The sequence below is a fragment of the Callorhinchus milii genome, unplaced genomic scaffold (genome assembly GCF_018977255.1).
Source record: "Callorhinchus milii isolate IMCB2004 unplaced genomic scaffold, IMCB_Cmil_1.0 Scaffold6, whole genome shotgun sequence".
NCBI lineage: Eukaryota > Metazoa > Chordata > Chondrichthyes > Chimaeriformes > Callorhinchidae > Callorhinchus > Callorhinchus milii.
In genome coordinates this window covers 958,402-980,287 of record NW_024704747.1, presented here as the reverse complement: position 1 = coordinate 980,287, position 21,886 = coordinate 958,402, and the positions used below count along the sequence as shown (strand labels likewise).

Here is a 21,886-nt window from a genome sequence, read left to right as displayed (position 1 = left end):
CAATTTGGTTGCCCTTCCTTCATAACATTTAAAAAAAGCTCTCTCTCTGTAACCAGTACTTACAGAGACAGGGTCACATAGTTTTGAAACCAGATCCTGGGGAGTGAGTTACCAGGCTGAAATCTAACCGAAGAGGTGAGTGAGAGTTGTGTATTTGTGTGTGTATATATATTTACACATATAGATTATCTTTGGAGTGAGTTACAGGCTAGAATCTAATCGAAAGTTTTTTTGGGGGGCAGGGGTTATGCTGCATATAGAAATATCAGATCCCTATCAGTGAGTTAATGGCTGGAATCTTATTGAGAGGTTTGTATATTCCTTATTATAAGTGCCTTATCATGTTGTTGAGATGTCTCAAAGTGCTTCACAGGATACACTGTAAAGTGGATTCGCTGCATTTTGTGGGTGAAACAGCAATTGCGCACAGCAGTGGATTGAGTGACCAAATTATTATTATTTTGATTTATTTGTTTTGGAGGAAATATTACCCCCGGTAAGTGATCCGCCCACCGACTGACAACCGGGTTCTTACTGACTGCTGTGTAAACAGAGACGTGTGTGGAGTAAGGAAATTTGCCTTAGGTTTTGCCCCGCCCGGGAATCGAACCCGGGTCCTCTCACTTGCGAGGGGAGCGCTCTGACCAGAGCGCTACAGGATTCCCATATAGAATAATAGGAGCGAGTTACAAGGTGTAACATATTGCAGTGTGTTATGAAACAGTTAACATGATGAGAAGTTGAGATATTGTGAACTGTACAATACAACATAATAGAAGATTTCGTAAGTCAGAAAATGGAGGTTAGTTGACCCTAAATTAGTGTTGAGTTCTGGCTGTTTGATTAGCCGCAGAGTGTTGGAGGAAGGGAAGAGTGAAGTAAGAGTCTTGTAGAGTTCAGAGGAAAGGAAACCTGAGGGAGAGTTCCCGATCTGGAGAAAATCATCCACAAAATACACAGTCACTCCACTATAAAGTATATTCTGTGAAGCCCTTTGAGACGTCTGCACGACGCGATGAGGCGCTGTGTGAAATATAAGTATTATTATAAAATAAGAAGTCACAAGGTGGTGTAATGACTGGTTATTTGGGCACAGTGAGGATACAGGGCGTGTAAGGCACCGGGGTTTATAAGCTTAGGAGGAACAAGAAAAAGTTCAGACAAGCAATGACCATCATTTCTGCTTGAAAGTAATTTTTAGTAGTTTCACACCCAGTTTCTGTCTCAAAGTTGCAGTGGCACCCCACCCCATAGAGGAATGTAAATTGGGAGGTACCCACTTTATCCTTCCCCTCCCTGGCCCACGGCAGTCTGCCTCAGATCGACTCACTTGCTCTGATTCGCTCCTAGCTTCCATATCTCACACACACAAAAAATCCTTCACAAAATAAAATGTCAGGGCAAGCGAGAGTGAGCGAGGAAGGGATTTACAATGATTCCATCCCAATAGGAAGGTTTCACACGGGTTGGTATCTCAGAGAGCTTGTAGACGAGATAAAAATAGATGTGCCGGGCAGGGCGAAACCTTAGGCAAGTTTCCTTACTCCACACACACGCCTCTGTTTACCCAACAGTAAACAGGAACCCGGTTGTTAGTCGATTGACGGATCGCTTTTCTGGGGGTGTTAAACCCTTTCTTAAAAAAAAAAGTGGTCACTCAATCCACGACTGTTCGTGGGGCACTGCTGTGCGCAATTGGCTGTTGCATTTCGCCCAGAAAATATGCACAGTCACTGCACTTTACAGTACATTCTGTGAAGTGCTTCGAGACGTCTCAACGACATGATAAGGTGCTATACCAAAAGGATGATTATCATTAGGGTTGGGTGCTGTAAGGATAAGATGAGTTGGGCGTTCTTCACCTGGAACCTCTGTTGTGACCTTGTGAGTCAAGAACATCTTTGAAGCCGCCCATCCTCAGGCAAGACAATTATGGTTGAGAGGTGTTGTTTTACTCAAAGCTTCAGTTACGGTACAGGGACAGTGCAGCAAGGACCATCATTGAATTGACTCCTCAGCTCACCATTGTGAGACGTTGCCGACACAGGTTGAGTGTCACATTTCTTGAGCTTACGTTCTGTATTGAACACGTGTTCATCATGTCCAGATTTGCGTCAAGTTAGGTACAGGCCACCTTTGGGTGGCTGTTCCACAACTCCTTCCTCCTCAAAGCGCATCACAAGATATAAAGTGCAGTGACCGTGTATTTTATGGGCGAAATGCGGCAGCCAATTGCACGCAGCAGCGTCCACAAACCCACGCGGATTGTGTGACCGATTTTATTTGGGGGAATTGTTGGCCAAGACGCCGGGAGAGAAACCCCTTCCTCTTTTCGAACAGCAACATGGGATCTTTAACGTCCACCTTGAAAGGCAGGTGGGACCTTGGTTAACGTCTCACGGGAAAGATGGAGATTCTAAACACGTAGACGTACAAAGAGAGAAATGCATACACAAGGAGAGAGAGAGAGAAATAGCGAGGGATGTGTACACACACGCACAAATAGAGAGAGACACGCACATACAAAAAGAGCATGAGACAGTCCCACGCATACAGAGAGAAAAACACGGACAGAGATAGTGGAATATACACATATCCAGACAGACAGACCGAGAGAGAGAGAGAGAGCGGAACTCGCTCACAAAGTCTCTTTACCTCAGGATTATTATAAAACGAATAAACACCAAAATTGGGCTCAAAATATGTTTTAATAAATAAGATAGAAAATAGGACTTTCTCAGTCGCCCGTTACCTTAGCCCAACTTTCATTCAACTCTTATCAGTTCTAAAAACAAAACAGAGCCTAACTTTATGAAACCTCATTCGTGAATTAGGTCAGAATCCTATTAATATTCTTCATCTCCCTCTTCATCACCCTCAAAAGAGTCGATACCCACCTCCTCATAGTCCTTTTCCAAGGCCGCCATGTCCTCACGAGCCTCGGAGAACTCCCCCTCCTCCATCCCCTCCCCCACGTACCAGTGCACAAAGGCACGCTTGGCATACATTAGATCAAACTTGTGGTCAAGCCGAGCCCAGGCTTCAGCTATGGCTGTGGTGTTGCTCAGCATACACACTGCACGCTGCACCTTGGCCAGGTCACCACCGGGCACCACAGTGGGAGGCTGGTAGTTGATGCCAACCTTGAACCCAGTTGGGCACCAGTCCACAAACTGAATGGAACGTTTGGTTTTGATGGCAGCAATAGCACAGTTGACGTCTTTTGGCACTACGTCACCTCGGTAGAGCAGGCAACATGCCATGTACTTGCCATGACGAGGGTCACACTTGACCATCTGGTTGGCTGGCTCAAAGCAGGAGTTGGTGATCTCAGCCACAGACAGCTGCTCATGGTAAGCTTTCTCAGCCGAGATCACAGGGGCATAGGTGGCGAGAGGGAAGTGGATACGTGGGTATGGCACTAAATTGGTCTGGAACTCGGTCAGATCTACATTCAGAGCACCGTCAAAGCGAAGGGATGCTGTAATAGAGGAGACAATCTGGCTAATGAGTCTATTTAGGTTAGTGTAAGTTGGACGTTCAATGTCCAGATTTCTACGACAGATATCATAGATGGCTTCATTATCTACCATGAAGGCACAGTCTGAGTGCTCGAGGGTGGTGTGGGTGGTGAGGATGGAGTTGTAGGGTTCCACCACCGCTGTGGAGACCTGAGGAGCAGGGTAGATGGAGAACTCCAGCTTCGATTTCTTGCCAAAGTCAACAGAGAGACGCTCCATCAGCAGGGAAGTGAAGCCGGAGCCAGTGCCTCCCCCGAAGCTGTGGAAGACAAGGAAACCCTGGAGCCCAGTGCACTGGTCCGCCTACAGAAGAGACCACAAACAGGCATTGGCATTAGTCAAAGTCAAAACCCGCAGATCTGGATGTCATTGCGAGTCGTGCAGGAGGAATGGCTTACCAGCTTGCGGATCCTGTCTAGGACAGAATCAATGATCTCCTTGCCAATGGTGTAGTGCCCACGGGCGTAGTTATTGGCAGCATCTTCCTTGCCACTGATGAGCTGCTCGGGGTGGAACAGCTGGCGATAGATACCAGTACGGATCTCATCTGGAAGTTAGACCCAGCAGAGGTTACATTCCAGGGTTCTGTGTTTGCTGCATTCGAGTAGTCAACCTTCAACTGCTCTGCCCTGCTCTCCGATCCGTTCTCCCAAAACCCCTCTGCACTCTCTCTCTCTCTCTTCTCTCAAAACCCCCTCTCTGACTATATGCATTTGGTCAACCTTCTGAAATTCTCCTCCTTGCCTTGTTTGGTGAAGCACTTTGAGCCGTCTCAACGACTTGATAAGGCGCTATGTCAAATGCGTGCATTACTATTAGACAAACAGGCCCAGTATATTATGAAGGGACAACAACAGCAGCAAATTACATTTCAATCACGGGAGGAACGTCCAAGGAGCTGGACATTCAGGGATTTGGACCCAATCTGGGGTTTGGTATCAAGAGGAATGGAGGGCAGGAGGGTAGGGGTTGGAGGGTGACTGAAAGCACAGTCGAATAGGGTCTTGAGACGGGCCTTGAATGAGGCAAGGGAGGGGGCAAGCAAAGGGGCTCTGGGATGGAGTTCCAAAGGTGGTGAAGAGAGGCCAAAGGCCCGACTACTGATGGTGAAGCGGGCAGGCTAGGTTGGGGGACATGGAGCAGGCCAGAGTCCATTGAGCTATCGATACAAACAATTTGGCTGCCCTTTCTTAACATTTAATGGAACGCAAGAGGGCAGGGAGGGTGGTGGTAAGACATGGGGAGAGAGCTGGAAAGTGTGATTAATAATAAACTACGACGATGCAGGGGGCAGTGATACAGACACAATGGGCCAAATAGCCTCCTCCAGCGGCGACTGACCATAACCAACCAATGGCAGATGAAGGACATGTGAGCCAGTGAGCTCTCTGTACTGTACTGACCGATCACTGTGGGCTCCAGGTCCACAAGGACGGCTCTGGGCACGTGCTTCCCAGATCCCGTCTCACTGAAGAACGTGGTGAAGGAGTCGTCCGATATCCCGATGGTCTTCACTTTTTGACCCTTGATCATCTGCCCGTCAGGCTGGATGCCATGTTCCAGGCAGTACAGCTCCCAGCAGGCATTGCCCATCTGGACACCGGCTTGGCCAACATGGATAGAGATACATTCACGCTGGAGAGAGAGAGAGACGACAGAGGAAAGGTTACCTTGGGCTTCCGTACCACACCGCATTATGCGTCAGGTGTAAACCATGTGCACGGAGGGAATTACAACGGCCCTTAACCATGTAAGTAACAATCAAACATTTGCACGTGGCACACAGTACACACACGTTTACACATGGGGACGTGTGTACATGTGTGTTTATTGTGCACCAGATGCAACAAGGAGATCACAGGAGATTAACTGGAAATTAAAGGATTATTGTTCTGGAGGCAAACATAACAACCAATCTACAGCAGCCAGAAATCAGAAGGAGGTTTGGGGTGAATCGTACTAAAAATCCTCGCATTTGATACAGCGCCTCATCATGTCTTCAAGACGTCTCAAAGCGCTTCACAGGATACCCTGTAAAGTGTAATGACTATGTATTTTGTGGGCGAAACGCATGGATTCAGACAGGGCGTCAAGAACGGGATGGTCAATACCTTTTTAGAAAAAAACTTGTATTTGATATGAGTTATTGTTGCGCAGTCGAAATATTTAACGGGTAACATCTTTAAAAATGTATATATATTTTAAAAATAAAATAAAAGTTTGGGCACTTAATCCACGACTGGTTGTGGGGACGCTGCTGTGCACGATTGGCTGCCGCGTTTCGCCCACAACACACCCAGTCGCTGCGCCTGACAGTATATTCTGTGGAGCGCTTTGCGACGTCTCGATGGGATAAGGAGCGATATCAAACGAAGGATTGTTATTGTTACACAGCGTGCGGTCATTAAACAGACAGAAAAGCGAGGCGTCAGAGGGGTTGGGGCCCAGCTGAATCATCGTCACGTCCTCCCTATCTGAAAGCAAAGGCGTTGTGCGATCCTGTCTGGGCCGCCATCCAGTCAGTCAAGGCTCCCCTTCCCCCCCCACCCTTTCCCACCAACGATTAAGTGAAGGTGATTCTGCATGTAAGTAGGTTAAAGGTATCAGTATGTCACATTAATTGCATCGAGTGGTTTGTTGCTGCTTGTACCAGGTGCTCATAGTCATTTCACTGCGATGGCTCAAAGGGAAGAAATTTCACACCACCCAACCAGTATTTTACCCGGTGACAGCAACGTAAATTTTTTTTGCCCACAAACTACACAGTCGCTACGCTTTACAGCGTATTCTGTGAAGGGCTTCGAGACGTCTCGGCGACGTGATAAATGCAAGATCAAATGCAAGAATTATTATTATTTTTCTAGCATCGTAGAAAAATCGTACGGCAACTATAGTCTGTCCTGATCTGGGGCTCTACGTTTCTTTTAAGTGGACACGTAAAGCTGTGCATCTCAAGTGTGGACTTGTCTTTCTCTCTCTCTCTCTCTCTCTCTCGCCCTCCACTTCCTCCTAAGATTAAAAATTCTGAGGATCTCAGCATTAAGAGAACTGTATTAATATTTAAGTGATTCTGGAGATCGTTCAAAATTTTAATCTTAATTTAGAACCCAGTTTATTAAGAATTGCAGAAAAACTTTTAAATCAAGAAATTTACTCCCCCCAAAAAATTCTTCACAACCTTAACTTTTAACAACAACAACAACAAGATTCCATTTATAGAGCGCCTTTCACGTCGGGAGGACGTCCCAAGGCGCTGGACAGTTGGGTCAGGACCCGAGCATTGGGGGGAAATGGTGACGGGAGGGAAGGGAGGGAGCGAGGAGGGGGGAAATGGTCAGGGTGAGGGGAGGGAAGGGAGGGAGCGAGGAGGGGGTAGAGAGTCGAGAGCGGAGCTGAAGGCACAGTCGAAGAGAAAGGCCTTGAGACCGGCCTTGAAGGAGGAAAGGGAGGAATCGGCGAAGGCACTGGGGATGGAGTTCCAGAGCCTCGGGGCTGAGAGGCTGAAGGCCACTGATGGTCGGGCGGTTGGGGCGGGGGATGTGGAGCAGACCGGAGCCGGAGGAACGGAGGGTACGGGCAGGTAGGTAGGGGGATAGTAGGTCGGAGAGGTAGGAGGGAGTGAGGCCGTGAATGGCCTTGTAGGTGAGGATGAGGATCTTGAATTCGATCCTCTGGGGGATGGGGAGCCAGTGGAGGTGAGCGAGGGTGAGGGTGAGGGCGAGGGTGGGAGTGATGTGGTCGCGGTGTCTGGTGCGGGACAGTACATGAGCTGCAGAGTTCTGAATGACCTGCAGTGTGGAGGGAGGGCCGGGAAGGCCGCGAGGAGAGAGTTCCCATAGTCCAGCCTTGAGGTGACAAAGGCGTGGACCAGAGTTTCAGCCGCGTGAGGGGTGAGGTAGTGCCGTAGTCTGGCGATGTTTCGGAGGTGATGGAAGGCGGTGCCAGTTGTGGCGCAGATATGAGGGAGAAAGGACAGCTCAGGGTCGAACAGAACCCCGAGATTCCTGATGGCTTTGAGAGGTGGAGAGTGCGGAGCTGATGCTGTCAGCGCCTGAGGTGCGGAGGCGCTGACGTGAGCCAATCAGGAGGGCCTCGGTTTTACGCACGTTGAGCTGAAGAAAGTTGTCTCTCGTCCAGGACTCGGTGTCGGACAGATGTCGGTGGGAGTGATGATGGCAGTTTTTAAGGGAATGGGGACAGAGCCAGAGGAGAGGGACAGGTTGACGATGTCTGTGATATGTGGGGCAGGAGGTGGAGCTGGGAGATAAGGAGTGGAGTGGGGATGGGGTCAAGGGAGCAGGTGGTGGGTTTCAGGGATAGGATGAGTTTGGTGACAGAGGATGGGGAAACGGGTACGAAAGTGTGTAGGGGAGGATGGGTAGGAGTCGGAGTGTGGGAGGGAGGGGGTGGGGGTTGGGTGGATGTTGGAGGGGAAGTGACCGCGGAGTGAATTCCCTTGATCTTGGATTCAAGGAAATCCAGCATCTCCTCGCAGTGAAGGTTGGAGGAGATGACCTGCGCGGGGTGGCGGGGGGGACGGAGGAGTCGGGATGTGGTAGAAAACAGTAGCCTGGGGTTGTTCTTCGCCTCCAGGATTATCCTGGAGTAGAAGGACGACTTGGCCGAGGCTGGAGTGGAGCGGTAGATTTTGAGGAGGTCCAGACAGATTTGTCGGTGGACCGTTAGAAAGCTGCGGAAACACTATCACGGTGAAAACAACTAGTAAACGGATGGAACAGGCTCCCTGGGGAGACCGACAGCCGGTGGAAGCAGAAAGTGGTGATTCTTTCAAAAGTAAACGAGGGAGATGTCTGTTAGGAAATACGGTGCATAGTTTGGGACACGACATGTCAAGCAACTGCCAGGACAGGATGGACCTTGGTCTTCTTTCATCTAACAATTCTTATGTTCTTATGTTCTTTCAATCCAACATCTTAAGGCTGCGACGGTGTGGAATTTGGGGCCTCAGATGACCTCACCGAAGCATTGCTCCAGAGGGCTGGGAGTGAGCGAGCAGGAGGTAGGGCGGTATTGTGCATTCACCTTGAATTCACGGCAAGGATGAGCGCTTTAAAGTTCACCCGAAACAGCCCCTTTATCACACCGTCGAGACGTCTCAAAGCGCTTCGCAGAATATACTGTAAAGTGTCGTGACTGTGTATTCTGTGGGCGAAACGCGGCAGCCAATTGCGCACAGCAGCGTCCCCCGCAAACAGCCGTGGGTTGAGTGACCAATTTTTGTTTGGGGGGATATTATTACCCCCAGAAAGCGATTCTCCAACCAACTAACACCCAGGTTCCTACTTATTGCTGGTAAACAGAGGCGTGTGGCGTAAGGAAACTTGCCCAAGGTTTCGCCCTGCCCGCGGGCTCGGGTCCTCTCGCTTGCGAGGCGGGGGCTCTAACCACTACTCTACGGGACTCCTTGTGTAGCAGCTTTCATGCACCTTTTTTTTTAAATGTCCCGTGTGTGGAGACTCCTCTAACAGCTTTCTCCATTCAATCCCTCTCTCTCTCTCTCTCTCTCTTTCTTTTTCTCTCCTCCCTTCCCCCACACTCTCACCCGCTCCAACACAGAAAACAACATGTACGGCGCGGGGGAAGGAATGTAAAGGGTGCAGCAACTGTGCTGACACACTCCCCGAATAACCTGTTCCTCAGCTGTTGCTCACATGAGACACAATAATAAGCGCAGTCTCACTGCGGAGCACCTGTCGGTGGCCAAGGCATTGGAGCTCTCTCCTCTAATCCCATTCCCTTGCTCTTTCCCTGTGTCCTTTTATATTGATCTTGAAATACATATGATTAATAATATTAATATTGATTCATTAATTATAATAATACTCAGGATAATATTGGGGTTGGGATAATAATCCTTGCATTTGATATATCGCCTTATCATCGTTCAGACGTCTCAAAGCGCTTCACAGAATACAATGTAAAGTGGAGTGACTGTATTTTCTGGGCTAAACGTGGCAGCCAATTGCACACGGCAGTGTCCCACGAACAGTCGTGGATTGTGTGACCCATTTTTTTTTTTTTTTTTTGGAGGGCTTATTACCCCCACCCGGAAAGCGATCCACCGATCGACCTAACAACCGGGCTCCCACTTACTGCAGAGGCGTGTGGGGTAAGTTAGAGAGTTAAGAGAAACACGGCTGAAGGTTTTGTGTGAAACATAAATGCTAAACCCACACGCCTCCCGGAGTGTTGATGATCTGGTGCGCTTGTCTCAGCACGTCAGACTGGTATCTGAGTGGAAGGTCGCCCAGAGCCTCAGCGTCTCTCTTCCTCTTTCCTCGCTCCCCTCAACCCCCCCCCCCCCACCCCCAACGCTCCAATCTGCTTTGGTGTTGATTTGGTTCCATAGTCTCGTGACCAGAGCACTCGCCGCGCAAGCGAGAGGACCCGAGTTTGATTCCTGAGCAGGGCAAAACCACGGGCAAGTTTCCTTACTCCGTTGCAAGGATTATTATTTTTATTATTATTATTTGATAAAAAAAAACAACCAATTGTGTTTCAGTCAGATGTCCAGATGTCGGTGGGTTAACTGATGGGGCTCTAACTGGCCTCAGTGCCCTTGTGTTCAGGACAGGGTTAAGTCCGCCAGCGATCGTGCCCCACAGGTTTCCCTCCCTGCGCAGTCCATTTTCCAAAATAAACATAGTCACAGCAACACTCTTATATACAGCAAGTGACAGCGGCCTTGTATGATACTTAATCACTTGCTAAATTTAACCTGCGATGCCCTCAATTTATTACAGAGAGCAGTCAGTGACAGCAGTCCATCCCGTCACAGGCTGTTTACAGCACACAAGGTCATGTCTGTGCTGCTACTCCCTCCCCCACTGGAGCTCTCGAATCCAATCCCAATTTCCTGCTATTTCCCCATATCCTTTTATCCTTCATCAGATAAATATCCAATTCCTTTCTCACATTGTTGTGGTTTTAGCCTCAATCAGACACGTCTCTCCCCACAGATTAACCGCTGTGTTTTCTCGCATTGTTTCTAACCAATTATGTTCTGCGCAGTGTTTGAGACGCCTATTTGTCTGCGTGGCCGGAACTGCATAAATGCAAGTTATTGCTATTGTCTCACTCTCCCTTACACACACAAACAGGATTGACTGCTGTTAGAACAGCTGGCTCGAAATTCCTTGGGCGGCTCGATCCCTGTGCTGGGGTTTGACAGCACTTTGCCGCTCGGCCGTCAAGTTCATGTGGTTATATATAAAAGGCTGTGTGTGTGAGTGAGTGAGTGAGTGTGAGTGAGTGAGTGAGTGAGTGAGTGTGTGGGGGGGGGCAATATTCTATGATAACTCTGGCGTGTGACTGAAGTTTCAGATGAACCTGCTGCCTATTTTGGTTACTCCCGATCTATTATCTATTTTGGGCAGTTAGTGATCTTGATCTCCTTCCCTATCTCAGGGATCGTCACGGACTCTCAGTCTGCAGTGCAGTGGTTAGCGCGCTCGCCGCGCAAGGCGAGAGGACCCGGGTTCGATTCCCGGGAGGGCCGAATAAACCTTAAGCAAGTTTCCTTACTCCACACACTCTGTTTACCAGTAATAAATAGGAAGTCAGCTGTTAGTCGATTGGCGGATCACTTTCCGGGGGTAACAATCCCTCCATAAACATTTTTAAAAATGTAGTCGCTCAATCCAGGACTGTTTGTGGGGACTCTGCTGTGCGCAATCGGCTGCCGCGTTTCGCCCACAAAATACACAGTCACTACACAGACTTCCGCCGGAGGTCAGAGCCTCCGCTTGTCGTCTGACTTGTTGGTTCCCGTCACTGCTCACAGGCTCAGTGTGAGGCCGTTTTCCTGATCGCTCGACCCACTGCGTTAGTTGTCATGTTAATACTGCGTCCTGTTGCTCTGGATTATTAGCTCGTCCCCGGCAGCGAGCAGCGAGGGGGGGGGGTGGGGGGTGGAGGCGGGGAGGGGGGGGGGGGTCGCTCCATGTTACAGCACATTCTGTGAAGCGCTTGGAGACGTCTCAGCGACGTGATTAGGTGATATATCAAATGCAATGATGATTATTAATTATTATACAGATATTTCCCTGTGTCTGGAATGACATGTCCTGACAGAACAGGGCGCCGCCTGGTGGTCAGTGTGAGTAACTGCAAGGTCCCACACACCAGATTCCGTGTCCAAACTTTGGCATTTCCCAACTCCGAACTAACCTTTATTTCTTTCTTTTCTCTTTAAAATGTCACTAAATAAAAGGACACTTCAATTTTGAAATCAAACCTTTCTCCCCCCCCCCCACCCCCCCCCCCCCCCCCCCAACCCCTCCCTCGACCTTCGGATTCCGTTTCCAATTGCAATTTTTGATTAAAAAAATCTATATACATATTTGCCTTTTACATTTATAATTCTGTTTATTCCAAGCACATGACGGGTTAAAAGTGGGAATTGTCAAGTGGACAGGAGTTTTTTTAAACACCCAAAACTTGATTTATTCCCAGAAAATTGCAATGATTCATGTCCTGTACAGTCACACTTGCCAGAAAAACTTCAGACAGACACACACACACATATGTTTCTAACCCCTTCACTCCAAATTTCAGGACAAATCAGCCATTCACAAACTGCCCACATACTGTTAGTTAGTAGATATCTGAAGCCCAGACTTACCATGGTGAAGCCTGGTGTTTGGGAGCTGAAAGGCTTTGCTGGTGTCTCACACTGAGCCTATGAAGGGTTCCTGTGAGCTCCTACTTATGGATGTGCTCCCACCCTCCTCTCCTATTTAACCTTCCCACACCCAGAGTGGAGGTGTGACTGGCACCCAACGCCAGCCCACACTCCAGGTGTGTGTGTGACAGGCTGCAATATACTGTACACACACAGGCAAGCTCACCAGGTGTGGCTACAGCCCTGGCACACACACACACACACACACATTATTATAATATTCATAATAATGTAGAATCCTGCAAACAAGTGAGAGGACCTGGGTTTGATTCCCGGGTGGGGCGAGACCCACAAGTCTCCTTAATCCGCGCGCCTCTGTTTACCAGCAGTAAGTAGGAATGCCATTGTTAGTCGATTGGTGGATCGCTTTCCAGGGTCACTAATCCTCCAAAAAAAAATAATTTAGACATTCAATACACGACTGTTTGTGGGGACACTGCTGTGCGCAATTGGCTGCCGTGTTTCACCACAAAATATACAGTCAATTCACTTTACAGTATATTCTGTGAAGCGCTTTGAGACGTCTCGAAGACGTATTAAGGCGCTGTATCAAATGCAAGGATTATTAATAATGGATTTACACCCTTGCAATAATAACCCAGTCAGCACTCCAGGACTCTACCCCACGTGAGGGGCACTATAAAAATCCCAAGTTGTTGTTGTAATGCACTTGAGTATCAGCCTGGACTGTGGTGAGTTCACGCCCATAGTGCCCAACAGTGCGTGTGAATAATTGTAACATCCCAGATTAAAAGGCTGGGATATTTATACATCCACACAAGGCATAGACAGACACGTATGCACTCCTCGTGTGGTTCACAGGCTGTGACTCACAGACAATATACAGCAGGTGTACCTCCCTGCATCGAGATCCCCTTAAGCCCAGATACCGAGATCAGCTAAATCAGGCAGAGCAGCGATTGGAATCTATCCCACATCAGGACTTGGATTCACATCGTCTAAGTCGAGCGTCTCTCTCCCGGTGTCCTGGCCAACAATCCCCCCAAATAAAATTGGTCACTCGTTCCACGGCTGTTTGTGGGACCGGTTGTGCGCAATTGGCTGCCGAGTTTCGCCCACAAAATCACAATGAATCCACATTACAGTATATCCCGTGAAGCGCTTTGAACATCCTTCCGATGTGATAAGGCACTATACAAATGCAAGGATTATTATTATTATTATTATTATTATTATTATCACCAATCTTGGTTTGTCATGGCTCATTGACAACAACCAATTGCATTTATACAGCGCCTTTCACGTCGGGAGGTGGTCCCAAGGCCCTGGGCAATGAGGGGTTTGCATCTGACCTGGGGGTTTGGATCAGAGAGGGGTGGAGGGCGGGGGAGGGAAGATGACCGAAGGCACGGTCGAAAAGGAAGGTCTTGAGACGGGCCTTGAAGGAGGCGAGGGAGGGGTGCGTCACTCGGTGTCAAAGCACCCCATCCAAAGGGGAAGTCAGTCCATCTCACGGCCAGGATTATTCACTTGGATGACTGTGTTGCTTTGAGCACCCGCAGGATCAGAACGAGGCGAGTCCACACTCGGTGTACGCACAACACAACGCTGCCATCGTGTGTCTGTTTCAGTCACAATCAGCTGTTGCTGTCGGGCAGTTTGTGACCTGCAGAGGGAACTGGAGATAAATTGTATTTTGTCTTATCACATTGAAACTGAAGTGCTTCACAGGTTCTTCATCGTTTAAGATTTCCACCTCGTTGTTTAGTCATTCCCTTTCACCTCTCGTACTCCCCTCACGATAATAACAATAATAATCCTTGCATTTCATATAGCGCCATTATCACATCTTCGAGATGTCTCCAAGCGCTTCCCGGGATATACTGTAACGTGAATTGACTATACTTTGTGGGTGAAACGCGGCAGCTAATTGCGCACAGCAGTGTCCCACAAACAGTTGTGGATTGAGTGACCAAATTATTATTGTTTTTTGTAGGGATTATTACCCCCTGGAAAAGCGATCCGCCAATCGACTAACAACTGAGTTCCTACTTACTGCTGGGAGACAGACTTGTGTGGGGTAAGAAAACCTATCCAACCTTTCATCCTGTCGGAAATCAAACCCAGGTCGACAAACAACCAGGTTCCTGGTTACTGCTCGGTTAGCGGAGAGGTGCGGAGTAAGGGAACTGGCCTGAGATTTCGCCCCGCCCGGGAATCGAACCCGGACCCCTGGCGTTTGCGATGCGAGGAGGGTGGAGGGTGGGGGACGGGGGGNTATGTGCAGCATTGCGTAAAAAAAAGAGAGAGAGAGCACTGATGGGCAGAGAGTCCTGATGCTCAAGAGCTGGGACTATTTATTACTTCCCTTTGCTTACCCTCTCCTGCTCTTTCACCCCCTCTCCCCCCTCCCACCCACCACCTCCCATATCTTCAGCCACTGGCAATCCAGTCATTGTTATTATCATTACGACGACTGAGAAACTCAGCAGTTAATGCGTAACGATAATAATCCTTGCATTTGACCCGGCGCCTGATCGCGTCGTCGAGACGTCTCAAAGGGCTTCACGGGATACACGGTCGAGTATCGCGACTGCCTATTTTGTTGGGCGAAACGCAGCAGCCAATTGCCTGCAGCAGCGTCCCCCACACACACAGTCGTGGGCTGAACGACTTTTGTTTTGGAGGGATTATTATGCAAGGTTATTACTTATTATTACTGTGCTAAGTGTAACCATGTGCTGATTTTAATAGACCTAAACTGAGGAAAGCGATGGGTTTGAGCCACTGGTCAATTTATTATCCAAAACTCAAAGCACAGCAGATGCTGGAAATCTGAAACATGGAGAGAGGGAAGTAAGTCAACGTTTCAGGTCCACAACACTTTGCCAGAACTCAACTTATTATATTGCACTATTGGTTGTCACGCTCTCTACCCCCCTCCCCCCTTTCCCCGCCTTTCCCCCCCGTATGTTGGCATCTGTTGACCCTTTTCTCAAGGCAATTGGAAGCTGTTGGTCAGCAAGCTTAATAATGTGTAACTTCAGCATTTATTAGAAACTCGATTTAAAAGTGATTGCGGCACTGAAGATTTATCCATCTCGGTTTCCATTTTCCACTGGAATATCTTGGCTGAATGTGCGTAGTCTTTAGCAATGATCTGACCTTGAACATCCCGTTGCCGAAACCTCTGGCCTTCTGAATGTAACCTGATCCCCAGCCACTGTTGGGCTCCTGCCATCTGTCTCAGTTAACCCTTTCTGTTCTCCCGTGCGAATAACAATAATAATAATAATCCCTGCGTTTGATACAGCGCCTTATCACGTCATTGAGACGTCTCAAAGCGCTTCACAGAATATACTGTAAATTGAATTGACTGTATTTAGTGGGGGAAACGCGGCAGCCAATTCCGCACAGCAGTGAGCGTCCACAAACAGTCCTGGATTGAGTGACCAAATAATTTTTTTTATTTTACTTTTTTTTTAAAAGAGATTATTACTCCCAGAACAGCGATCCGCCAATCAACTAACAACCGGGTTCCTACTGACTGCTGGTAAACGGAGGCGTGTGGAGTAAGGGAACTTGCCTAAGGTTTCTCCCTGCCCGGGAATTGAACCCGGGTCCTCTCGCTTGTAAGGTGAGCGTTCTAACCACTAAGATACAGGACTCCACAATAAGGCACTATATCAAATGCAAATACGATTGTAAGTTTCCTTACTGTTTCCAGGGTGAGATTGTGTGTGTAAATATGTTCTTTATGTCACACGCAGTTTCGCCTCCACACACACACACACACACACACACACACACACACACAGTCGTGCGTCCCCCCCACACATACACAAACATCAGACCGCCTCTCACAATCGCAAACAGTCGCCCCACCTTCCCCCACAAAACCCACAATCGCTCCCATCAAAACACAGACACTTACAGTCACCCCCTCACCCATTCAGCCACACCTCACACAGTCATCCTCCACCCCACACACATATTGACCCTGCACCCCAGAGTCACTCCCCCCTTCCCACTCACACACATACACGGTCATTCCCCCCCCCCACACACGCAATCACCATGTACACAAGTCATCCCACCCCCCCCCCCCACACTCACGCACGCACTCCCACAATCTGAGACGTTACCCCATGTGAAGATTGCTATATATAGACACTTACAATAATAATAATCCTTGCATTTGATATAGCGCTTTTCACGTCGGGAGGACGTCCCAAAGCGCTTCACAGCCCACATACTCACACACACACACACACACACACACAGAGTTCCCCCCCACTCTCCCCATGTGCTGCCTGGTTACATAATCCCACAAACCGGCCAAACTTCTCTTGGCGCCTGACTGAACAAACCTCTCGAAAAGACACGTAACTAAATATCTACGAGGCGTGAGCTCAGAGCCCAGTGTTAATTGTGTGTGACAGAGGGAGAGGTTTGTTTGTAATCTGGGAACTGGGAGGAGGGAGTGTTCTGGCCTCAGTGATATCGCATATCAACCCTCAGCCACTGCCGTTGACTGCAGACAAATGCTCACACACCCCTCCCGACCCCACGCGGTGCGGTTTCCATACCTACTCACAACACAACTCCTTCTGAGCAACAGACTTACTGAGAACACGGACTGCCTTTCAAAATCACCTGCAAAAAATAAAAAATGCAGAGATTTATAACAATAATAATCCTAGCATGTGATGCAGTGCCTTATCACGTCTTTGAGACGTCTCAAAGCGCTTCACAGTAAAGTTGATTGACTGTATATTCGACTGTTTGTGGGGACGCTGCTGTGCACAAACTATACAGTCAACTCACTTTACAGTGTATCCTGTGAAGTGCTTTGAGACGTCTCGAAGACGTGATAAGGCGCTGGATCAAATGCCGGGATTATTATTAGTTAAAAAAAGCAACAACAATGTGAACTGAAGGAATAAGGCTTCTGGTTAAAGGCTGTGTTTGTGGGGAGGAACTTGGGCATTGGATTAATAATAATCCCTGCATTTGGTACAGCGCCTTATCACGTCATTGAGACGTCTCATAGCGCTTCACAGGATACGCTGTAAAGTGTAGTCACTGTATTTTGTAGGCAAAATGCAGCAGACGATTGCGCTGAGTCTAACCGCCAACACCAGTGCCCTGTGTAGACTGGTTTCACTGTGCGGCTTGATTGATGGCAGTTTTCAGTGTTGTGATTCAGTTCAGTGGAGAGGTTGGTTGGTTTCCTGGGGAAGCCTGACCTGGCATTGTGTGCGATTATAATCCCAGCTCCTGTTGCTAGCAACAAAGGCTGGGGCTTGTGTGTCAGCCACTGGTATAAATTCAGACACTCGAGACACCCCCAGACAACACCGAGACTTCTTCGACGATTGCTGGGGGTCGCAAGAGAGAAGCACAGGACAATGGTGAGTCTCCTGGCTTTGCTCAGAGCGTGCGGATTGCGCCAAGTGGAAATAGCGAGAGAACGGGGTGTATGTGCAGGGAATCATAAAATAATTAGTGCAGCGCCTTTCATGTTGGGTAATGTCTCAAAGTGCCTCACCAAGACAACGGGGGTAGAGGGGAAGCTTAGAGGTGTTAACCAACAGCACAGCCAAAGGTTTTTAAGAGGGTTTTGAAGTCAGAGGTAAGGAGGAGGTATGATTGTGAATGGATTATATAATTAGAAATCCTTTTACCAATTTCTCAGTCATTAATTCAGCAACAACCATTTGCATTTATAGCGCACCTTTCACATCAGGAGGATGTCCCAAGGCACTGGACAGTTGAGGGTTTGCGCCCAAGCTGGGGGATTAATTCACAGGGGCTAAGGGTGTGGGTGGGAAGGATGACTGAAGGTTAAAGAGGAAAGTCTTGGGATGGACCTTGAAGTAGGGGAGGGAAAGGGTAAGGTGAAATTCACATCTCATCCACTTTGTGTCACTATGCCCCGAGGCTCTGGAACTGCGTTCCTCACTCCCTTCGTCTCGCTCGCTCCCTCTCTTCCCATTTTCAGGTCTCTGCTGAAGACCTTTCCTTTCGACCGCCTTTGGTCATCTTCCTCCCCCTCCCGCTGGCTCGGTCCCGGGATCCGAAACTGTAAAGCGCTCTGAGACGCCGTCCGGCGTGGAGGGCGCTGTATAAAATGTACAAAATCCAAGTTGTTATTGTTGTGAGTTAGGAGGACATGAAGTTGAGCTTTAAAGTTGGTTTCCTCCAGTTTCTTGTCAAAGAATTTACATAAAACCGGCTTCAACATTAAGAGAAAATCCAGACCCATGTGGAATTTCTCCCCTCCTGTGTGTCTCTTCTTGTCTATTCCTTAGATTTTTTTCCTTTCTGTCCAAATGTGACGTGTTTCTGCTTCTTTCCTTCTCTCTGCAGCGTGAATGTATCTCTGTCCATGTTGGCCAAGCCGGTGTCCAGATGGGCAATGCCTGCTGGGAGCTGTACTGCCTGGAACATGGCATCCAACCTGACGGGCAGATGCCCAGTGATAAGACCATCGGAGGGGGTGACGACTCCTTCAACACGTTCTTCAGTGAGACGGGAGCTGGGAAGCATGTCCCACGAGCTGTCTTTGTCGATTTGGAACCAACTGTGATCGGTAAGTTGGAGGTGAGACTGTTAACAGGATGTCCTTTGAGAATAAACCAATCCTTTGTGCCTTGTGCTTCAATACATGATTGAAGTCCTGGCAAAAATTCAAATAGGCAGAGTGCCAAATCCGATTGTAATTTTGTCCCAGTCAACACACCAAATTTCTATGTGTAGGTGACATACATATGTGGAGAGAGTTTCTCTCTCCTGGTGTCCTGTTCACCAATCTCCCGGTAAAATGGGTCAATCACTTCATGGCTGTTTGTGGGACGTTGCTGTGCGCAAATTGGCTGCTGTGTTCGCCTACAGGTGCACAGTCACTATATTTTACAGTGGAAATCCTGTAAAGAAGTTTCAGTAATAATAATCCTTGCATTTGACATAGCGCCTATTCACATCTTCATCTGAAAGTGCTTCACAAAATATACTGTAAAGTGAATTGACTGTATATTTTGTGGGTGAGACTCGGCAGCCAATTGCGCACAGCAGCGTCCCACAAACAGTCGTGGAATGAAGTGACCAATTTATTATAAGTTTTTTGAAGGAATTATTACCCCTAGAAAACCGATCTGCCAATCGACTAACTACCGAGTTCCTACGTACTGCTGGTTAACCAGAGGCGTGTGGAGTAAGGAAACTTGCCCAATATTTCACCTTGCCCGGGAATCGAACGCAGGTCTCTGGCTTGCGAGGCAAGTGCTCTAACTGTTGAGCTACAGGACTCCACAATGACAGGTGTGCTGGCAGGAGGATGTATGCATGTATGTATATATGTATAGATCTGTGCAGATGCACTTGCAAAGAAGCGCTGAAGGGATCTCAGCTCAGTTGTCGTGGTTCTTCATTGTAGATGAGGTCCGCAGTGGTACCTACCGCCAGCTGTTCCACCCTGAGCAGCTGATCACCGGCAAGGAAGATGCTGCAAACAACTATGCTCGTGGGCACTACACCATTGGTAAAGAGCTGATTGACCTGGTTCTGGACAGGATCCGTAAGCTGGTAAGTACAGGACTGTTCTCAGACTCACACCGTTTGGCTTGTCAGCAGGACTTGCAGGGGCAGATTGGTCACTAGCGGCTGGGAATCTTCTCATTGTCCGCGCTCTTCTGCATTAAGAAGCTCTTGTTGTTATTGTTGTTAAGAAGCCCCTGTGAGAAGCATTATCCACCCATCGATCCATCCACTGTGTTGTCTCAGCGTCTTAAACGTTTGTTTTATATTCTCAGGCCGACCAGTGCACTGGGCTCCAGGGCTTCCTCATCTTCCACAGCTTCGGGGGAGGCACTGGCTCCGGCTTCACTTCCCTGCTGATGGAGCGTCTCTCTGTTGACTATGGTAAAAAGTCGAAGTTGGAGTTCTCCATCTACCCTGCTCCTCAGATCTCCACAGCGGTGGTGGAACCCTACAACTCCATCCTCACCACACACACCACCCTCGAGCACTCAGACTGTGCCTTCATGGTAGATAATGAAGCCATCTACGATATCTGTCGTAGAAACCTGGACATTGAACGTCCAACTTACACTAACCTAAACCGCCTGATTGGTCAGATTGTCTCCTCTATTACAGCATCCCTTCGCTTTGACGGTGCTCTGAATGTAGATCTGACCGAGTTCCAGACCAATTTAGTGCCATACCCACGTATCCACTTCCCTCTCGCCACCTATGCCCCTGTGATCTCGGCTGAGAAAGCTTACCATGAGCAGCTGTCTGTGTCTGAGATCACCAACTCCTGCTTTGAGCCAGCCAACCAGATGGTCAAGTGTGACCCTCGTCATGGCAAGTACATGGCATGTTGCCTGCTCTACCGAGGTGACGTGGTGCCAAAAGACGTCAATGCCGCTATTGCCACCATCAAAACCAAGCGCACCATTCAGTTTGTGGACTGGTGCCCAACTGGGTTCAAGGTTGGCATCAACTACCAGCCTCCCACTGTGGTGCCCGGTGGTGACCTGGCCAAGGTGCAGCGTGCAGTGTGTATGCTGAGCAACACCACAGCCATAGCTGAAGCCTGGGCTCGGCTTGACCACAAGTTTGATCTAATGTATGCCAAGCGTGCCTTTGTGCACTGGTACGTGGGGGAGGGGATGGAGGAGGGGGAGTTCTCCGAGGCTCGTGAGGACATGGCGGCCTTGGAAAAGGACTATGAGGAGGTTGGCACTGACAGTGTCGAGGGGGAAGGGGAAGGGGAGGAAGGCGAAGAGTATTAGGTAACGAAAAGCCCCCCCTGAGAGGGAGAGTTTGGGAGTGAAGAATGCACAAACTCAAACCTGTTCCTTTGAGAGGAAATTCTTTCCATGAACAACATTCCTCTCCCTCCCCATTTATCTTAACCCGGGAGTAGATGAGTTCTTCTCAAACTGAGCTATTTACCGCTTTATTCACAAATCATCGGAAAGACAAAGGAATACAAATTGGCCGATCATTACACCATAGTTACGTAAACTCAACATGTACATGTCTGGTAAACTCCCAGAAACCCAAGGTCGCTGCTGGGATAATCCCCCCCTCCCCGCCGCTGCCTTTCTATTGCCATACCCAAAAGTCCATTGACACTTCTATCAGGTCACCTTCTTTCCTCTCAAGGGAAAGTGCAGAAACAGAGAAAAGGTTGGGTCAATTGTTGGTTTACCTCTCAATGTGTGGACACTTTGGAGCAAAATAAAGAATTTCCACCAAGACCTGGTTGTATGTTCGCTCCTGTGAGCTTTCACCTGTCGAATTCAAGATCCTCATCCTCACCTACAAGGCCATTCACGGCCTCGCTCCCTCCTATTTCTCTGACCTACTATCCCCCTACCTGCCCGTACCCTCCATTCCTCTGGCTCCGGTCTGCTCCACATCCCCCGCCCCAACCGCCCTACCATCGGTGGCCTTCAGCCTCTCAGCCCCGAGGCTCTGGAACTCCATCCCCAGTGCCTTTGCACTGATTCCTCCCTTTCCTCCTTCAGGGCCGGTCTCAAGACCTTTCTCTTTGACCTTCAGCCTTCAGCTCTCCTCTCGACTCTCTACCCCCTCCTCGCTCCCTCCCTTCCCTCCCCTCACCCTGACCCAACTGTACAGCGCTTTGGGACGTCCTCCCGATGTGAAAGGCGCTCTATAAATGGAATCT

General features: G+C 48.8%; 2 protein-coding genes across 2 annotated transcripts; one reads left to right on the top strand and one right to left on the bottom strand.

Moving 5' to 3' along the window:
- Window positions 1-2,689: 2,689 nt before the first annotated feature.
- Window positions 2,690-12,253, bottom strand: LOC103189640 (tubulin alpha-1C chain-like). Its single transcript, XM_007910097.2, has 4 exons — window positions 12,166-12,253; window positions 4,925-5,156; window positions 3,920-4,068; window positions 2,690-3,824 (listed from the first exon to the last, which is right to left on the bottom strand). Exons 1-4 carry the CDS (start codon window positions 12,166-12,168, stop codon window positions 2,847-2,849), a joined length of 1,362 nt encoding a protein of 453 aa, XP_007908288.1. The 5' UTR covers window positions 12,169-12,253; the 3' UTR covers window positions 2,690-2,846.
- A 5,276-nt stretch (window positions 12,254-17,529) lies between these two features.
- On the top strand, window positions 17,530-21,455 carry LOC121848013 (tubulin alpha-1D chain). Its single transcript, XM_007910101.2, has 4 exons — window positions 17,530-17,600; window positions 18,559-18,781; window positions 19,625-19,773; window positions 20,001-21,455. Exons 1-4 carry the CDS (start codon window positions 17,598-17,600, stop codon window positions 20,982-20,984), a joined length of 1,359 nt encoding a protein of 452 aa, XP_007908292.1. The 5' UTR covers window positions 17,530-17,597; the 3' UTR covers window positions 20,985-21,455.
- The last annotated feature ends 431 nt before the right edge of the window (window positions 21,456-21,886 follow it).